This window comes from Centrocercus urophasianus, unplaced genomic scaffold (assembly GCF_019232065.1).
Source record: "Centrocercus urophasianus isolate 14NV4802_14NV808 unplaced genomic scaffold, USGS_Curo_1.0 seq_19, whole genome shotgun sequence".
Lineage (NCBI taxonomy): Eukaryota > Metazoa > Chordata > Aves > Galliformes > Phasianidae > Centrocercus > Centrocercus urophasianus.
Genome location: NW_024884744.1, coordinates 11451684 through 11469922, shown reverse-complemented (window position 1 = coordinate 11469922; position 18239 = coordinate 11451684). Strand labels below are relative to the sequence as shown.

The 18239-nt window shown below is 37.9% G+C and overlaps 1 protein-coding gene across 1 annotated transcript; it reads left to right on the top strand.

Moving 5' to 3' along the window:
• The first annotated feature begins 1071 nt into the window (after window positions 1-1071).
• CPB1 (carboxypeptidase B1) lies at window positions 1072-17427 on the top strand. The gene is made up of 11 exons (XM_042820986.1): window positions 1072-1142; window positions 1246-1321; window positions 3245-3369; window positions 4927-5026; window positions 5768-5869; window positions 6605-6706; window positions 8108-8218; window positions 8312-8402; window positions 9008-9210; window positions 16934-17018; window positions 17203-17427. Exons 1-11 carry the CDS (start codon window positions 1072-1074, stop codon window positions 17388-17390), a joined length of 1254 nt encoding a protein of 417 aa, XP_042676920.1. The 3' UTR covers window positions 17391-17427.
• Window positions 17428-18239: the final 812 nt, after the last annotated feature.

The window sequence follows — 18239 nt, the reverse complement described above, 5'->3', positions numbered from 1 at the left end:
TGAAATCTGCCAGGTCACTTGGGCATAACAGAAAACATAACTGAGCTCATACATTCCATCCTTTATATATATATATATGCTGATTCATTTACAGACTCCCTGCCAAAAGCATCAATCACCTCAAGACACAGCATCAGCAGACAATTCGTGCCTAGGACACATTAATGAAAACTAAACAGATGAAAGCACAGTGATGAGAGAATACTATTCTCAGATAGTTTAAGAACAACATGGAAGACAAAAATGAAAATGCATTTATACAACTACGTGTCATTTGATCTTCTTAGCCTATAGTTAATTCCCACAAGAGTTAATTCAACCTGATTTTCATGTGGTATAATTAGAGAGAACAAATGAATCTGTGAATATGTTATGTGAAGAATATGTACAACCCCACTGTGACTAGAAATATCTACACCTTCCGTTCTGCAGGCATCTGATTCCCTTCAAGTTAAGCAAAGAAAAGTTCAGTACCTTTCCTCCCTACTGGGAAATGATTGATAACTCATACATCCAAACTGTATTTCCTCTTCAGATGCTCTGACTCTGTCACAGTCAGCCACAGACTGTTCAGGAAAAGAGAGAGTGGTGTGTAATTAAGAAGACTGGTCACACTGCTGCAACATCTGAAAGTCATCAGCCATTACATAAGGTGACAATTAAGCACTACAAAGTTTGTAATCCAGCAACCAAACAATTGAAAAAAATGATTACATTTTTCATCAAAATTCACACACACACACAAACACAACATTACAAAAGAACAAAATGGATTAAACTCAGTTTCCCATGTAACAAGTTCATTCCACTCTAGCAGCAAAATTCCTTAGCCCCTACTGTTACTGCCACCTTTGAGACTTTCCACTGTTTTCACAGGTGTGAAGTAAAGCACATGTTATAAATAATATGCAAACCAAACAAGGCCAAAGGGATAATCTGCTAGCTGATCAGTGGTTTGTTCCAGTGTATATTTGAATAAAAAAAAAAAAAAAAAAAAAAAACCAAAACCAAACACAAAACAGATCATAAAAGCAGCCCAGAACTGAAAGCCTGTTTACTTCTTCAAAAAACATGTGGGCGTTCTTAGTTCTCGTGGGTGCTGCAGTTGCTTCTGCTCACCTGCAAGATCAGACTTTTGATGGGTACGTACAGACATCAGGTTTATATTTTCATGATTTCTGCTCCACGAGCAAAAGTCTTCCAGCTGACTTATCTTTTTAAAATCCAATTTCTCTCTCCTTTCAGCCACAAGGTGTTTCGAGTGACTCCACAGAACGATGAGCAGGTGGAAATCATCCATTCCCTTGCCAGCAAAATGCAGGTAAAGAACTTGGGGAAGGAGCTTTATTGAATCCAAATGGAACATTTCTACTTTTCCTCAACTAATCACAACCAAAAAAACAAAACAAAACAAAAAAAACAGTAACAAGCTTCCAAATTAAAGACCTAGTCCTGATTCCAGCCAATTCATCATGAGTTCTTCTTCAGAGGGAAGAGGAAAATGTAATAAAGATAGAATTACTTACATACTAGTTTATGTCTTCCTGAAAAGTCCAGATGCCCCAGTCTGAGTATGAAAGTGTTCACTGCAATGTATTAATTGAGTTACTTTGAAATTATATATTCATTGTGGAGTGCCTTCAAGAATTAGACAAAACATGAAACTTCCAAGTACAGGAACGTTTAATGTTAAAGGTATAAGATTTTGTTCACACAAACAATCTAAAAATTCGTATTCATAACAAACTGAACAGTGTTTTGGCCTCTAGCCTCTTGTGTCACCTTTTGTCTGTGACTTTCCTTTAAAATTTTCTTTTTCCAGTCAAGCTGCATGTTTCCTAGTGACCTTGATGTAGATATATGATAACATAATGACATGAGAAAAAACAATAAAGACAGCAAATGTGTTTCCAATATTTCTCTTCAGCTTTGATGTTGTAAAATAGCTGTTGGTGAAAAAGACACCATTATCTGTAGGATTAAAGGATGGTCTTTTTAATGAAGTACAGATGTGGAGAAGTAGCAGCAGCAGGGTACTGAAACTGTATTCCACACAGCATGCTGAAACAGTATTCCACAGAAAGAATATGTATTGGTATGTTGCTGCTAGTTCTATGAAAATGAATATAACAAGTCTGCTCCTAAGCAATCCCAGTAAAGAAAAGATCTCTAAACTACTGTTGTTATACAAAGCAATCTGCCAGGACTCATGTAGTAGCAGTATACACTGTAATAGTCATCTAACTTGAAGATACATCATTTTGTGAACATGCCCACCAGCCTCAATTTCCTTTACGCTCAGGACATGAAAGGCTGAAAAGGCATTAGACTGGTAAACCAGTTTTGTTTTCACTGACCTTTAACAGGATTCTAAATCCAAGAGATCTTAAAGCAGATTTCAGAAAGAATATGTGAAGTAGTAATTGCGCTGTCATTTGTCCCTTATGAGTTAAACAATGTCTTCCAAAGGCATAGGCTCCTCCTACAAACTGCACAAAATGAGTCTTAAAGACACTTATAAATGCAACAGTCCTTTCCAGCTGATGCATGTAAAGTATGTTTGTAGCTTGCTATACTCAGGAGACCATTTAATGGTTACAGGCAAAAAACTCCAATGAAATGTGAACAAAGAATGAAAAAAAATTATAAAGAGAGTTACAAATTTTGCACAGCATTCACAAATCTGTATGTGTTCAGACACTGTCATAATTGTATGGGATGCTCAGAGCAGACAACATTCTTTATGCTCCAAAGCTCCAGTCTCTTTTACATCAGATTCTTTTAAATGAAGTTCAGAATGTTCTTCTGGATATAAGGGCTACTTGTCATTTGATTTAGGGTGATAATTGTCTCTTTTCCTTTTTCAATTTTGAAATGAAAAAATACCAAGCACTGATTTTAGCACTGTGCAAGACTAGTGCAGTCCCTACTAAGTAACATAATTTAATAAGTCAAAAATTAAATGTACTCAAAAACTGAGTTAATACTTGGTATTTGTTAAACTGTTACTGCCATCTCCAGAAATCTTCCACGTAAGTTCAAGGGTCTAATAAAATCATCTTCACTGAATTCCATTTAAAACTTAAGTCAGTTTTTCTGGCAAGCAAGATCAGTCAATGTAACACCGGAATGAAATTTGTTATATCAATCACAATCAGCATCACTATATCACACATGCACTCACTTAAAACTCAGTCATACGTATGTATGTATTTGTTCATATATTCGTTTGGCTTTCTTTCAGGTTGACTTTTGGCAGCCAGACTTCGTCAATCTGGTAAAGCCAAAAATGCAAGTTGATTTCCGAGTTGAAGCTGACAAGGCTTTGGAGGTTGAACATCTCTTCAAAGAAAACGAAGTGGATTATAAGTAAGTTTTTAGTAGGAGACTGAATATTGGAGAAAATGTGTTGAACATTTTCATCATTGATTGCACTTATCTTCATCACAAACATCCTCCTTGGTCCAGCTTGATTAGCAGGCTTTTTCAATGTGTAGTATATGCATAAATACAGATACAAAACTCAGTTTTACTTGATCAAACTCTCATGACTTCGTTCAGCAGAGTGGAGAGTTTTCATCACTCAGATTTATTTCCACCAGATCAAACTCCTTTGCTGGAGTTCTCAGGAAACATAGCTGGTAGGTTCTGCTAAATCTGAGGATTATCTCTCCCTAAACTTGCCATCCCCATGTTAACTGTATCCTGTTTGGATGCCACAGGAGGGAACAGAGCTAAAAATACTCTAAGAGATTGTTCTCAGTAGTACCTCAGCCCGCGTACAGCACAGGAGTCCAGTTTCATTCGAAGTACTTCTTTGGCAAAGGAAGAGTTACTAAGAGTGCTATCTTTCCCTATGATATTTATGAACTCCCTCAGGTCCATGCACAAATCTTTTGATTGCAACAGAGGAAACAAATGTCTGGAAGGTGTCCCTGACAAACTTCAGTGGAGTGTCCTTGTGACAACCCAAGCAGTTAAAATTCTTTTGAAGTGGAGCTGCAGTGCCATGATACCATGTCAATGTGCTCATTTGCACTGTTTGTTCTGAAGGCTGATGGTGCCTCACAAAGTGGCCTCCTGCTCTTCTATCCAAATGATTGAGCACATATCCTGAACAAGTGAGAATTTGTAAGGATATTAAGACAAACACTGGAAAAAACAAGGAAACGTTTTTTTTGTAGCCAAGGCTGAAATATGAGCAAAAGGTCCTCAATACCATGCTTGAAGATGAGCCGTGTCTTTCTATCAGCCCCAGGGAGACGAGCAGGAGAGATTCAGGCAATGCAGTCAGGGTGTTAGGGTGGTTTGTTTCTGTTGTTGTTTTTGTCGGCTTATTTTTTGCCTTGTATGGATCCTGCCATCTGCAAACTGCACCTAAACTTTGGAAGCTTGGTTTGATAAAGAATTTAATCATGCAAACATCTCTAGGTTGCTAGAGATCCTGGATAACAGGAGGGTTTTACGTTACTGCAGTCTAATTGTTCTTCAGCATCATCAGTTGAAGAGAATGCCCTTTTCCTTTTGAGGAAGAGGCAACCTGACATTACAAGGTCAGTCCAAGGCAAAGGAGAGTTTTACTTGGATACAGAACTAATATAGTTTACATGCACCCTGTTTTAGCACTGCCTTTCTTTCTAACCCCAACTGTTGCCATTCTGGAGGTTTGCTAGTATGGGAGTTAAGTGGGCAGGTGCAAGTTGAGAAGCTATTGCTTTGTGATCATTCTGTCAGCACGGATGAGGCAGAAAAGAGACTGAAACTTGAACATAGCTTCTATTATTTTCAAATGCATAAACCAGTTCACCACATGTTTCTTCATAATCAACATGGCCTTAGTTCTGTGCAAATCCAAAGATATCCATGTGGTGCTCGATTTTCTGCTAACAAATTGCACATTTCTTTCTGCTTTTCGTGGTATTGCAGAGTTCTGATTGACAACCTGCAGACTGCAATGCATGCTCAGTTTGACAGCAAAGTTCGTAGCACTGGTCACAGCTATGAAAAATACAACACCTGGGATCAGGTAAAGTCCAAATGTTTTCCACTGTATCAACTTGATATCTTAGCCTCCATTGTCAAAATGGCTTCTGATATTCTTCCATCAATATTCCCTTCTCCTCTTCCATTATATCCATTAACTTGATAACCTCCTCTCCAAAATCTCTCCTTCACTGCTCATTACAGAGATAATCTGCATAACCCATTTGCCTACACATACTTATTTATTTTGTATTTGACTTCGGTGGACTGTTCCCATAAATCCCTGCCCAGTGCTTCCATAAACAGTCCAAGAATGATAATAAATAGAAGAGCTATGAAACTGAAAAACATGACAGCATGCAGAAGACTTAAAGCATTCAATCTACTTACTGTAAAAGGAAAAAAGTTTTCTTTTGTCAGAAGAATTAAAAGGATGACAAAATCATAATCTCTAAGCACTATGTACGGTTAGCATTCAAAAAGTTTCTTCACTCACCAACCAGACGCCAATGATTGGACGTTTTAGATAAATTCATATCAGAAAATCCTAGTTCAGCAATAGTTTGAAGTCTGCAATGAACCACTATCTATTACTGGAAAAAAAAACCCAACAACTAAGATTAGATACACAAGTATCTAGCACAAGCAAGAGTTAATAATAAGAAATCTATCAATGGTATTAAATATTTGGTTCAATTCTCAGAAGGACTCTTCCAGCTTGTGCATAAGTTACTCTGGACCTGAGAACAGACACATCAACATCTTTATTCTCCTTATCAAACAGATAGCTGCTTGGACTGCTGACATTGCTGCTCAGAACCCAAGCCTGGTCTCTCGCAGTGTAATTGGGAAAACATATGAAGAACGGCCACTGTACCTTCTCAAAGTGAGTGCAGTGATTCATTTGTGCCAGACTGTTTTTCTGCTATTATCTATGCAAGACTATGATGCCTACTGAACGATGATGCTAAGATATTAATATACGTTTTAAAAGGAATCAAATAGATTTTTTGCACTATTTGTAATACGAACTTTTTTACCTTAAGATATAAGGGCCATAATGAACTATGAGAAGTTCAGGCATAAATTTAACAACAATCCTGTGAGCCAGGTGAATTATCAACTACCTTTATATTCTCTTCACCTGTAAGCACATTTACTCTGAAAGGATCTATAAATGTCAGTCTCTCTAGCAAAAGGCAATGTTTGTTTCTTCATCAGACACAGGTTTTTTGAATAACTCGTATGAGTAAATAAGATACCATTAACAAATTAAAGGTGAGAGAATAATGGTTACTTGCCTAAAATTGCATAAGCATCTATCATCCATCCAAACAAAACTAACTACTAGAAACACCACAGGGAATATATCAACAGTGCAGAACCATCTATTATTGTGGTGGAGGAGAGAGTAACCTACATTAATAAAAATAAAACTATTAAGACCATAAGGTTTTAGCTTGAATATCATTGTCAACTACAGCTGAGAGCACTCCCTAGTTTTCCATTTATTCAGGGAAATGTATAGTATTACTCTTTAAGTCAACAAGGTGGCAGACATCTTTTGCGTACAAATTGTTTCATTCAGAACTTGGGTTTGTTTTTTTATTTGTTTCTGTAGTTGGGAAAAAGCGGTAAGAATAAGAAGGCCATCTTCATGGACTGTGGTTTCCACGCAAGAGAGTGGATCTCCCCTGCTTTCTGCCAGTGGTTTGTAAAAGAAGTCAGTAACATAATGATCAAAACTTGTTTTACAAAATGCAATTATTTTTATTTCAACCACTTACACTAGATCTTAATGGCTGCCTGTAATCTTTGAGCAGCTTAAGATTACCTAAGCATGTGTATGAGGTATGCTTGCAGCAGCACTGGTGGCAAGTATAACCTCTATCTTCTCAGCCAGCCATGCGGTTTTGTGTAAGGAGCAGTGGAAATTGAAAGTGACATCTCAGTGGAGTCAAAGGGAATGTTATTTCATTATCTCCCAATAAGGCTGCAGACAGTATGTGCTACCATTTTTCTCTCAGCAATTCACGTCACTACGGCTGTCATTTTCACTGTCTGATCATTTAATTCATGGATGTACCCGACACCAGCAGCGGCTCTGCTCAGTGAATGCAAGTGAGGATAGGTAGAAAAAACTTTAAAGTGCAGTCCTCTGAGAGTCACTGGAGGTTCAGCTGGGAATGCTTCTAGACATAAAAGTCAGAAACTACAGAAAAAACAAAGTAGGTCATTCTTTGTATCTGCAAACAAAAAAAACCCACCTAAAGAAATTAACAAACGAAAAACACAGGAAAAAAGTAAGTTGTAGTGACCTAAAATTTCCTTTCCAAATTCTACACCTAACCTGTCCACTTGCTAGCTACAGGACAGTAGATGTCTTTTTCTACTGCACTGCTTCTTGCATTGCACTTTACATCTTTGTAAAGTAAAGGAAACAAGGATGCAACCAGGCCTTTAGAGCAAATGTCAATTATAATTGGATGCTCACACAAGACTGACTCAAATTTCCAAACAAGCACACAAAGTGCTAGGTCATAAACAGTAGGATATGTAGGCAGGAGTTCTTATGATGTACATACCTGGAAAATTGCATGGAAAAATCCACCTCTCTATGAATATGTGCAACCAAAGTATTATGACTAGAAACATCTAAGGATGTAATGATGGAAACATTTTTTGTAGTTTTGATTAGTGATGAATTTTATCTGCATAACAGATATCAGAAACAAAATTTACTATCAATTCAAACTATAAACAAGTGTTTAAGGCGACAGGATACAGGGAGAATATATGGACCAGAACATTTTTCTGTCTTTCATTGATAAGCTAGTAGATGGAAACCTTTTCTTCATTATCCTGTTCAAAATCCACATTGCTTTAAAATACATTTTATCTACCAGAAAAAGTCGACTCTCTAACAGCAATATGGTTTCAGTCACTGTAAGTCTTCTGAGCATACATAACATCAGTGCTACCACCTCATGTGGCGCAGTTACCTGGATGACTTCACCTTCCACATTCAGTAATTCCTTATCTAGATCCAGGCCTTCAAAGATATGCTGGAGATGTTTTCATTCCATGAAGGCATCATCAGCTCTTTCTACTTTTCTCTCATTAGGCTGTGGAGACCTACGGATCAGACAGTACCATGACCCAACTTCTCAACAGCTTGGACTTCTATGTTTTGCCAGTTGTTAATATCGATGGTTACGTTTACACTTGGACAACTGTAAGTATGTTCCTCTGTCAAAAATATTGCTGGCTAAGCCAACTGTAAGAACTCTTTCTTACTTTTACTCTAAGCTTCACCATTCTATTTTAGAACCGTATGTGGAGAAAGACACGCTCTAAAAACACTGGCAGCTCTTGCATTGGTACTGATCCCAACAGGAACTTCAATGCTGGCTGGTGCAGTAAGTGTCTCCTAATAGAAGCTGCAGCAATCACCCAGAAATGCAATAGCCAAAATACTTAATTATGGATTTCCGCTTATATTACTATGGTTGGTTCATCATGATTTTGATTGAAGACCACCAATATAGCATTGTGGAATAGCTGGTGTTCAAATTTTATGCAAAAAACAAACTTTGGTTACTAGTTTCATCAGTATAGCTACTTCTATGAACAGCAGACTTCAGAAGAGAAGTCAAAATAGCTTTCTTTCAGTTGTTTCACTCATTGCAAAGGGGTGCCCTCTTTGCTGGTTCCTGAAAGCATCCCAGATATGGGGGAGATGTGCAAGGAGAAGACTTTTAAGTAAGGATGCAAATAATAATCATTTAGATAACATAGGGCTTTGCAAAGAAACTCATGTCCCTCCAAACAAGAAGTACAGATCGTACTTAATTAACACTGCGTCACATTGCCCAGTGTCTTAACCATGCAACAAAGGACTCTCCTGATACAGTACAGGTGTGGCAGTAGGATTTCCAAGGTTTATTATGAAATTCACATTATACCATTCTCCTAACAACCAACTTTTTTATTAAATATTCATTACGTTCACTGCTCTTTCCAGAACTGGGGGCCTCAAGGAGCCCATGTGATTCTACTTACTGCGGCTCCTCACCTGAGTCTGAAAAGGAGACAAAGGCTTTGGCTGATTTTATTCGTGAAAATCTTTCTACAATCAAGGCATACCTGACTATTCACTCCTATTCCCAGCTGCTACTGTTTCCTTATTCATACACTTATTCACATCCAAAGGATTACAAGGAACTGGTAAGCACAAGTTCTTTGTCATTTTGATGTAATGAAAAGAATGTTTTTGATATAATGAAAGAGCACTATTTAGGTCTATTTAACTTCAGGCAGAATCTTTAACTATGAATAAAGAGTATACGTTGCCAGTTTTTGAACATACTTCAAAAACCAGAGACACCATGATGGCTTCCATATAGTTCAGGCACAAGATAACCTTGAGAACCTTACTTAATTTCAGTGTATACAGTGAATTTGCCACAAGGTCAGGATTGCTTTCCAGTCATGCCATGGAGAAATTCACTACATCATGCAGCACTGCTTCTTCCTGATGCAAGAATTTGCAGTGTGTGCGGCTGCAGAACATCCCACAGAAAAATTTCCTTTGTAAGCCGTGCTAACAGCTTGCTAGACTATAATAACTACACAGAAATGACTGAAGTGGTACCAGCACCAGCAAATAAGGAACTCTGCCTAATACTTCGTACCAAACCTTACTTCTCACTGAAGGAAAAGGGTGAGACTCCTGTTAAAGAGAATGATGCAGCTTGAGGACAATGAGGCAATTTTTGTCAATAATAAATGTAATATATAGTATTAATTACTATATACCTATATATTGGACTATGATTATAACTAAAAACAGGCACGAAACAGGTGAAAACAATCAGTTCTGAGACCCTTCTAAATAGGCCTTGATTCAAATACACCCCTTACTTGGAAGAGAAGAAGATAAATGTCATGTTTTAAATAACAACTCCTCTTTTATTCATCCAAAATGAATGAAGGACACACCCTAACACCATTTGAATAACAATCTGGAATTTAAAAAAAAGTTAAAAATATTAAGTGTGCATAAAAGTTGTAAACATTTCACAAGGCCAAGAATCAACAATCATGAATAAGAAAATTACTTCAGTTCTCTGGCATATTAGCAATTAGAAGCTGTTGGCAGGCAAAACAACAGAGCAAAACAAAACAAACAAATCTTGATTCCCTCTCTTTCCTGGATGCTGCCAAAAGTCCAAGGCAACAACACTCAGTGTGCTGGTCTGCTGGGGGGGCTTGACAGATTTATGAGTGCTCCCAAATAGATGTCACAATTCCAAAGCACAAACAAGAACTCGGGCCAACAGTGAACTTTCCTGCAGCATATTTTACAGCCTAAAAGAGAGGATGAAATCCAGATGAAAACTTTGCTTTCTTAATTTATTTTCCAGAAAGCTTTGATTTTAATTATTCCATGGAACTATAGTGATTTCTTGTCTTCAGTTTTTACATTTTTTCACATTTTACACATGGCAGTTCAGTCTCAGGCAATAAACAGCACAAAGCCCTTGAGCTGCTTCGTTGTCAAGATCACAAAGTTCACATGTGCTAAAAAGTTGCATGACACTCCGCTCAACGTTCTGAATCAAAAGCAAATGTGAAACTTAACTAAAGCCCCAGCAAGCTTCTCACAGTATTAAACTGAGAAAGTTTGCATCAACGGCCTAGCATTTAAAAAATACAGGAAGTCCTGTCCGTTAAAACAATCTTTAGAAATAAGAAATAACTTCTGATTTTCTTGGTTTTCACTTTCTTTTATCAATTTACATTTTTATGATAAAAAATATATTCCAATATGGAATATAATTTCATGCATTACTTTTACAATGGTTCTCCAGCTTTTAATTAATAAAAGCCTTATTTTCCTGCCATAGAGAACAAATCTACTATTGCTATTCAGCATAAGAAATAAATAGCTCAGGAATACAACCTATATACTTCTCTTCACCTATTTGATTTCACTTCATAAGTTAGATTTTCCACTGTCATTTTATCCTACATTTTAAATTGGGTACAATGATCCCAGAGGGGGTTCCATTATTTTCCAGTACAAAGCAATTACAAACCTCACCACCAATGACAAGGTGACCCGATGAGTGGTTTTCATGTGTTAATTAAGGGAAAATACTTCTTTTACTGGCGATCCCAACAAAAAGACAGCAGGATCCCAGGGATATTCTACTTGAGCAGTACCTGACTTTAACAAGGGAAGACTTCTTGCCAAAAATCCTTCTTTCAGAGAATGAGATCAGAGTATCATCCAATCAAAACTGCCTATAGCCGGGGTAATTAAACAGAAAAGGCCCAATTCACTCCAACACCAATGAATTAAATAGACTGACTTCCACAGGCTCTGGGTCAAGTTCAAAGGTGCGGCTTTTCGCGCTACTTGAGATAACTAAAGCACATTCCTTTGAGCTGTAACTAAAGAAATTTAACATTTTCCATCAATAGCTGGATTTGCTTAAAATGATACACTTACAAAAAGAGATATTGTGGTGTATTGCCATTATTCTGTGACAAAAAGTTCTGTCTAGATTTAGAATTTAGAGAAATGGAGAAAAATTAGAATCTCAACCTTTCATAGAGATTGTTTGGGTGAATCAGAGGACCATAAATCACTTTTCAAATGGAGCAAAATTTATAGTGCCATTATCTTATCTTGGATGTTATTTTTACTCTGACAGATCTAATAAATTAAAGGAAATACAGCTGCAATTTCTTATCTCTTCCAGTGAGCAGCTCGACATGTGGTTAAACAAAATTTCATGTCTGCTTATCATTAATAATATTTTGTTCCATTATATTTAATTAAAGGTAGCATAATACATTGAGGTCTGTGCCACATTCCAGTGTCTGAGACACATAAGGGTACAAAAATTGAGTAATTTGAGATTGAAATCAGTAGGTCTGCACAAAAGAAAAGATCTAGAGAAAGCCTGTACCTTCCTTTCCTGCCAGAACACTGAGCAGTATCCTTGGGGCTTGAAAGACTTTTTCTTTTGCTCACAGCCTCAAGAAATCAGAAGGCAAAAAACTGTTCTGCTTTTTGTTCCTCGGGTAAAACAGGGCACTCTAAAACAGGGCACTCTAGGAGTTCCAGCAACCTTTATGCTTCATTCTTCACTGCCATAGCTAATCATAGCAACCTCACATTATTGTAACTTGGTTTGAGAACAGGATTAGGGCTATCCCCAATCACCCCAGGACTAAATAGTGTGACAGCAGATGAAAATCATGCATGACTCTTCCTTCCCACAACTTCCCTCCTTTTCCTCAGAGGCAAGAGGAACTCAATCCACAGAACACAAGAATTCTCCCCAAATTTTTCTCCCTGTATTCAGCATAGGATAATTTGTTTGTTTCTCTCATTTCTGAGATGCTACACAGAACTTTCACTGTTATCCAAACAATACACAAATAAAAACACCCAAGACAGGAAAATCTAGGTCAGAATTTTCTCAGAAGTTGCACAATATTCTGGAGATGACTCCATGAAAGAAAAATGTACTCTTTTTTGGTGGATCTCATTTTGCCTGCCTCATAATCTTCACTTGGCTCATTATTTACTGTACCCTTGGGAGTTTCATTGCACACAGAATGCACATTTGAATCCATCGCTTACTGAGAACAGAAGCATTAGCTCTTCACAATTAAAACGTGATTGGCAACACCAGTATCTCTCCCCACCCCAAAAAGATTCTTTTAATCTTCATTTTACCATTCACATTTTTGTCTTCCTGAAATACAGGCCTCTGTATTTAATCACATTCAGCACAAGCAGTTCAACCCATATGCTTTAATCAGTTCAAATTTTTGCCTTACTTTCCTACTAGGTCATCCTATGCTTTCCTCATTTTCAGCAAAGACATATCTAGCTCTATCCATTCTTGTTTGTATTTGAATTGGTTCTGAACTGATAGAGCAGAGGTATGTCCACCATGCTCTCTCTTCCTTTCCAGGTTCAATTCCATCTCTTTGCTGAACAAACTCAGCACCAAATCCACATCTGCATGTTAGATTAGTATTATTACTGTTTGGTAGGCTATAGAATATTGTATTAATTCACAGCTGAAGATAATTTTCTTGACACAAGATTTCCACTTCTTTTGTTGTTTAAGTTCACTGAAATTCATTCTTCTATGTTGGGCTGGTCTACCATTTCACTTCTCGTACCATCTGAGACCCTTAAAATAGAACAAGGTAGAAAGCAGAGATAAGCATAGAGTCTGTGCAGCCTGCAAGAAGAGTGAATTTCAAATATGTTGCATGACTTGGTGAATACTATTAGTCTGGTTATTTAACCTGATGCCTGGGAGCAAAGTCTCTTCATCACTGATTTAATTCCAGAATGTGTGTAAGATGTCGGAATACTTGTAGTTACAAATTTTTGAACAACAAAAATCCTATTTTCTAAAGGACTCAGAGAGAACAAAGAAGAGTCACAACTTACACTACTGTATCTGTACTGTTAAAAACTCCTTAGATTGAACTGTTGTTACAAGTAAATATTTGGTAGAGAAGTTGGAAAGTAGAGCAAACGGAAGCAGCCAGAAAAGCAGTATTTGGAAGCTGTTGCACTGAGTTTGTAAAAACAGACCTGCTCTGTACTGGTAGTGTCACTACTCTGAAAAGGATGCTTACAGTAGCAGCTTCATACAGATGATGCTTATGTGTGAGCCTGGCTCAAAGTCAAGTCTCCTACAGTTGTAGAGCACATTCACCTTAACATAGTCACGCTGGAAACCCTCTCACCAGGGATCAATTTCTTATGCAGCCTGTAAGACTGCCTCAGAGAAACTGGCTTGCAAAGGAAAAAGAGCATCATACTGCAGTCTTCCACTTGGCTGGATTCCCTAGGCTCTTGAGGGAGATGCTTAACCATGAGCAACAACAGAACAGTGCACTAAATTACACATCAGCCATGGACTCCTGAGGGGAGTCTGGTTTTACTGCCAGAACAAGAAGCCTCGGAAGTGCAGCTTCACTTGGCTACAGCTAACTTTGCAAACAGCACCCTTCAGACTTCCATTACAAAGGAAGTTTAAGTAGTACATGAGACAGAGGTGGAAGGAAAATACGGTTTTCAAGCTCAGGCAAATCAATCTGCAGCGCAGTGAGAGAAGAGTCTGGCCCAGTCACTCAGAGAACAGGTGTTTCAGCCTGGTCTGGTGGTTGGTGGCCTTGCACATAGCAGGGGGCTGAAACTCGATGATCATTGTGGTCCTTTTCAACCCAGGCCATTCTATGATCCTGTGATGGCAAAGGGAGTTGTCCACAGGCAGCAGCTGCGTAATCAACATCCTTGAAGTGTTTCTAAACAGCACGGTTTGCTGGTAAATCTGCCCTGATGACAGAAGAATGAAATGAGGGAGCTGCCCCCCCAAAAATTACCTATTAACAGGCAGAAGATGCTTCTCCTGGTAAATTATGTTGTTAGCTCAAAGCTCCAGATGTGATAGAAAGGTTGGCCAGTTAGACACATCTTTCATTAAACACTAATAACAATAAGCATAGGTTTAAAGGTTGTAAATTATGTAAGATAATGACAACTGAGAACACAACTCTGCTGTCTCCCTGGCCATTGCATTCCGCACACAAGATTAGGCAAAATATTAGTAATTGCTGTGTAAACACAGGTGGATGATTAGTGCAGGGAATACACCTTCTGCTGAAATGACCTACTCTGTGAGTTCAGCTCTGAGTCAGAATCTGGAAAGCCATTTCTGCTCCCAGTTACAAGATATTAATTAGGAGTTATTCCTAGGACTTCAGGGCGCCGCTTGCTTCTCTGCTGCTATATCTCTGAGCAGAGTTTTCCTTGCAACAGAGACATTCTTGACAGTTAAAAACAAAGAAACCACAGCAATTGAATTAAGCCAGTTAAACAAAGAAATCTTGAAAATCAGTCAACAGAAAAGAGTGTCCTCTAAGGTCAATGAGATAGCCATGCATCTCCTGGCAGCTGTATTCCAAATAGCATACAGGTAAGAAAATCCAAACTATTTTTTAAAAGCTAAATATCACAATCCCCTTTTGAAAAATGTTGTGTCAGACTCACAAGCTTCATTCTTATTCGTTCCTCATTTTTACATCATGAGAAAGAGGTGACTTCAGTTCCTAAAAAGTTGAAATTTTGTTTTGACCTTCAGACATTGCACTGTAAATCCATTAGGAAAGCAACTGGGAGAGAGTCACTTAATAAAGAAAAAAAAATCAGATTTCAAACCTTTTGATAAATGTTCATTTCAAGATGAAGTCATAAATGCTCGGTCATGTTGCTCAGTTAATGGAGAAGGTCATTTAAATACCACATCAATCTCCAAGCTGCAGAACTTGAGGAAGTTGTATATTTGGATTCCAGTCTCCCTACTGGAAATCTCAACCTCTTTTGCTACAAATCCTTCTCATAACTTCCTGGCCAATAACAAAATACGTCCCAGGTAAATACACTTCCTGACATCCTTTATCTTCTGCCTGTTCTGGTCCGATGTGAAGCAGGCATTTTGGCAGAGAGAAGGTATGCCCCACTCTTCCCTAAAAGCAGCTTTACTCTTCTGTTGTCTCTACAATGCAGTTCACTGAAAAAAGATCAAATATTAATAACCAGCAGGTCCATAAGGAGTGTAAAACTAATCTTTCCAAATTTCCAAACTTTGCATATTTTTGAAAATAGTAAGAATCTGTTTACCTTTTTACCTGTTTACATTTAATAATGAATTTACTATTTACAGATTTGACAGATTTGAGAAACCAAAACCAAAAAAACCAATGGTATTGCCAGCAAATGCCAGAGAGACCTCAGCTACTCCTGCTGCTCTGAATCAAAATCCAGCACTTATGAGTGGGGAAACCCTTGCAGTCCTGTAGTAGGCTACCAGCATTAATGCAAACATATTTTGACGCTGTTTTGCAGAAACTCTCTCGCTAAACTAAGATTTTTCAAAACACATGGTCCAATATGCATTTCTGAGTAATTCACAGAAACACTTAAAGCACAAGGGTAAACAGAATGTTTTACAATCTCTCTTGCTCTGGGAAATAAGCCAGAGTACAACCTAAAGAGAAAGATGGGGCTTGAGGAAATTCTTGGGATAGTGAGCATTCAGCTGTAAACTATAAACAAAGATAAGGCAACCCATCACTTACTCTTATACTGAACATCTGCTTTCAAAAATCGTTCACATTCATCATCTGTTAGTAATAGTTTTCATGTTTTATTACCAACATGCTGTATAATGAAGAAGTGGAAAAGTCACACATTCCAAAGTCTGTAATTTTCCTTACTGCAAATACACAAAGCTTCATGGTAGCACTGATGGGCCCGATCCAGCGCTCACCGAAATCAGTGGGAGTTGAACGAGCCCCTCTGAGCACAGGAAATGAAATGAAATTAATGAGACTACATATGGTTCTGAGGTAATTTATGCCTTTTCTGTCTATTAACGTTTATTACACTGCTTCCACTTCCAGCGGTGTCCAACTCTGCCGACTAAACTGGCGCTACTCTCAATTTAAATGCTGCATGAACAGAAAGAAAAGGAAGGCTACTGTGTTCCCAGTCTACTGTACCAAGTTATTACCCTTCACAGGGATTCCTTACTTATTTTAAGTCTTGTACATGTTTCTTGTAAGTATAAAAAACGCTGTTTGCTATTGCCCAAGCTATATGGGACTATGCACCAGCTATACACTAAGGCAGCTCTACACAGGCAGACTATGCACCACTGAAGCTTGGAGAACAAGCTTTTTACTGACAGGGTATGTACTGGCAACTACTTGCATCTAATCATTCTGAGAGGTGGAAAACAGTTTACCTTCTCAAGCACAGCTTTGCAGTTTACTCAACAAATTTGCCAAGATTCACACAGAATGCTTCTAGAAATCTGCATTTATATTTGCTCCTTCCCTACAGAACACCATTGCTAGTGCTGCAACCAAAAAACTGACCAGTCTGTACAACACCAAATACGTATATGGCCCAGGAGCTACAACAATCTGTAAGTACTTGCCTAAATATGCCAATCTAAAATGGATCTCAGTAATTGCATAAGTCACAAACGCCTTTCCACCACAAGAAGAAATCAATTGATTTACTATATATCCTTTTTTAATTGTTTGTATATCTGGTTCTGCAGCTTGTTGTTTCTACGTTTACAGTCATGTTTTATGTCTTTATCACAGACCCTGCTGCAGGAGGTTCTGATGACTGGGCTTACGATCAAGGCATCAAGTACTCTTTCACTTTTGAGCTCCGTGACACCGGTAATTACGGGTTTCTTCTGCCTGAGTCTCAGATAAAGCCAACCTGTGAGGAGACTCTTCTTGCTGTTAAATACATTGCCAGTTATGTCCTTGATAACTTGTATTAAAGGAAATTCTAGAAATAATTAAAGTTACTCAAAAGCCTTTTTCTGTATGTTCAATAATTTTTTATTTTTTTGCTTTACTTAATGCTTGGCCGTACCCTTAGTCCATAAAAGGTCAATATCTGAAAGTCTTCCAAGATAAATTCTACCTTCTGTTAAGACAACCAATATAATTAGGTGGGGAGGGGGGGCAGATAAGCCTTGCTGGAAAAATAAGTGTGCTCAAACACCTGCTTTTCTGAGATCCACATCTTTAAGTTCAAGTTTTAAATCACTTCTCTGTACCATCTCTGTCTCTTATTTAATCTTCATATGGAATTACCTATTTCATTTCAGGTATTTCATTGCCAGTCACTAATAAAATGCTAACAACATATAGAGTGCTGGAAGAATTTATCCAGTGACTGGATTAAACGCATAAACAAAATAAGCCTTCATATTTTGACAAATAAAACACATTTTTAAAAGAATGGCTTTCTCAGCCAAAAAAAAAAAAAAGAAAAAAGAAAAAAGAAAAAGACTTTGGCTTCACTGGAATTGCACAGATACAGCAAGGAATACATTAATTCTCTCACAAAATGGGATGGCGAAGACTAGTGGGCTATGAACGTCTGTGTGGCACGAATGAGTGTTGCAGCTGCTGACTTCCTCCTATAACCGTTAGGTGGGATCTCTCACTCAGATTCTTATTATTTATTCTGGCAAATGTAGTACATATTTGTTTCTGCCTGTTAAAATCATGATTTCCCCATTTCTCTCTCCACCTTCTGTTCTCCCTTTCCTCTGGCACTCCTTCCTCTCACAAACTATGCAAACTTTCCCAATTCTCTCCCTTTTGTTCAGTTCAGAACA

Excerpts from the sequence above, each read along its gene's own strand:
- CPB1 (XM_042820986.1), top strand. The coding sequence starts at position 1,072 with ATGTGGGCGTTCTTAGTTCTCGTGGGTGCTGCAGTTGCTTCTGCTCAC. Across the intron at positions 5,027-5,767 it reads AATACAACACCTGGGATCAG|ATAGCTGCTTGGACTGCTGA; the intron begins GTAAAGTCCAAA and ends CTTATCAAACAG. Across the intron at positions 9,211-16,933 it reads CAAAGGATTACAAGGAACTG|AACACCATTGCTAGTGCTGC; the intron begins GTAAGCACAAGT and ends CCTTCCCTACAG.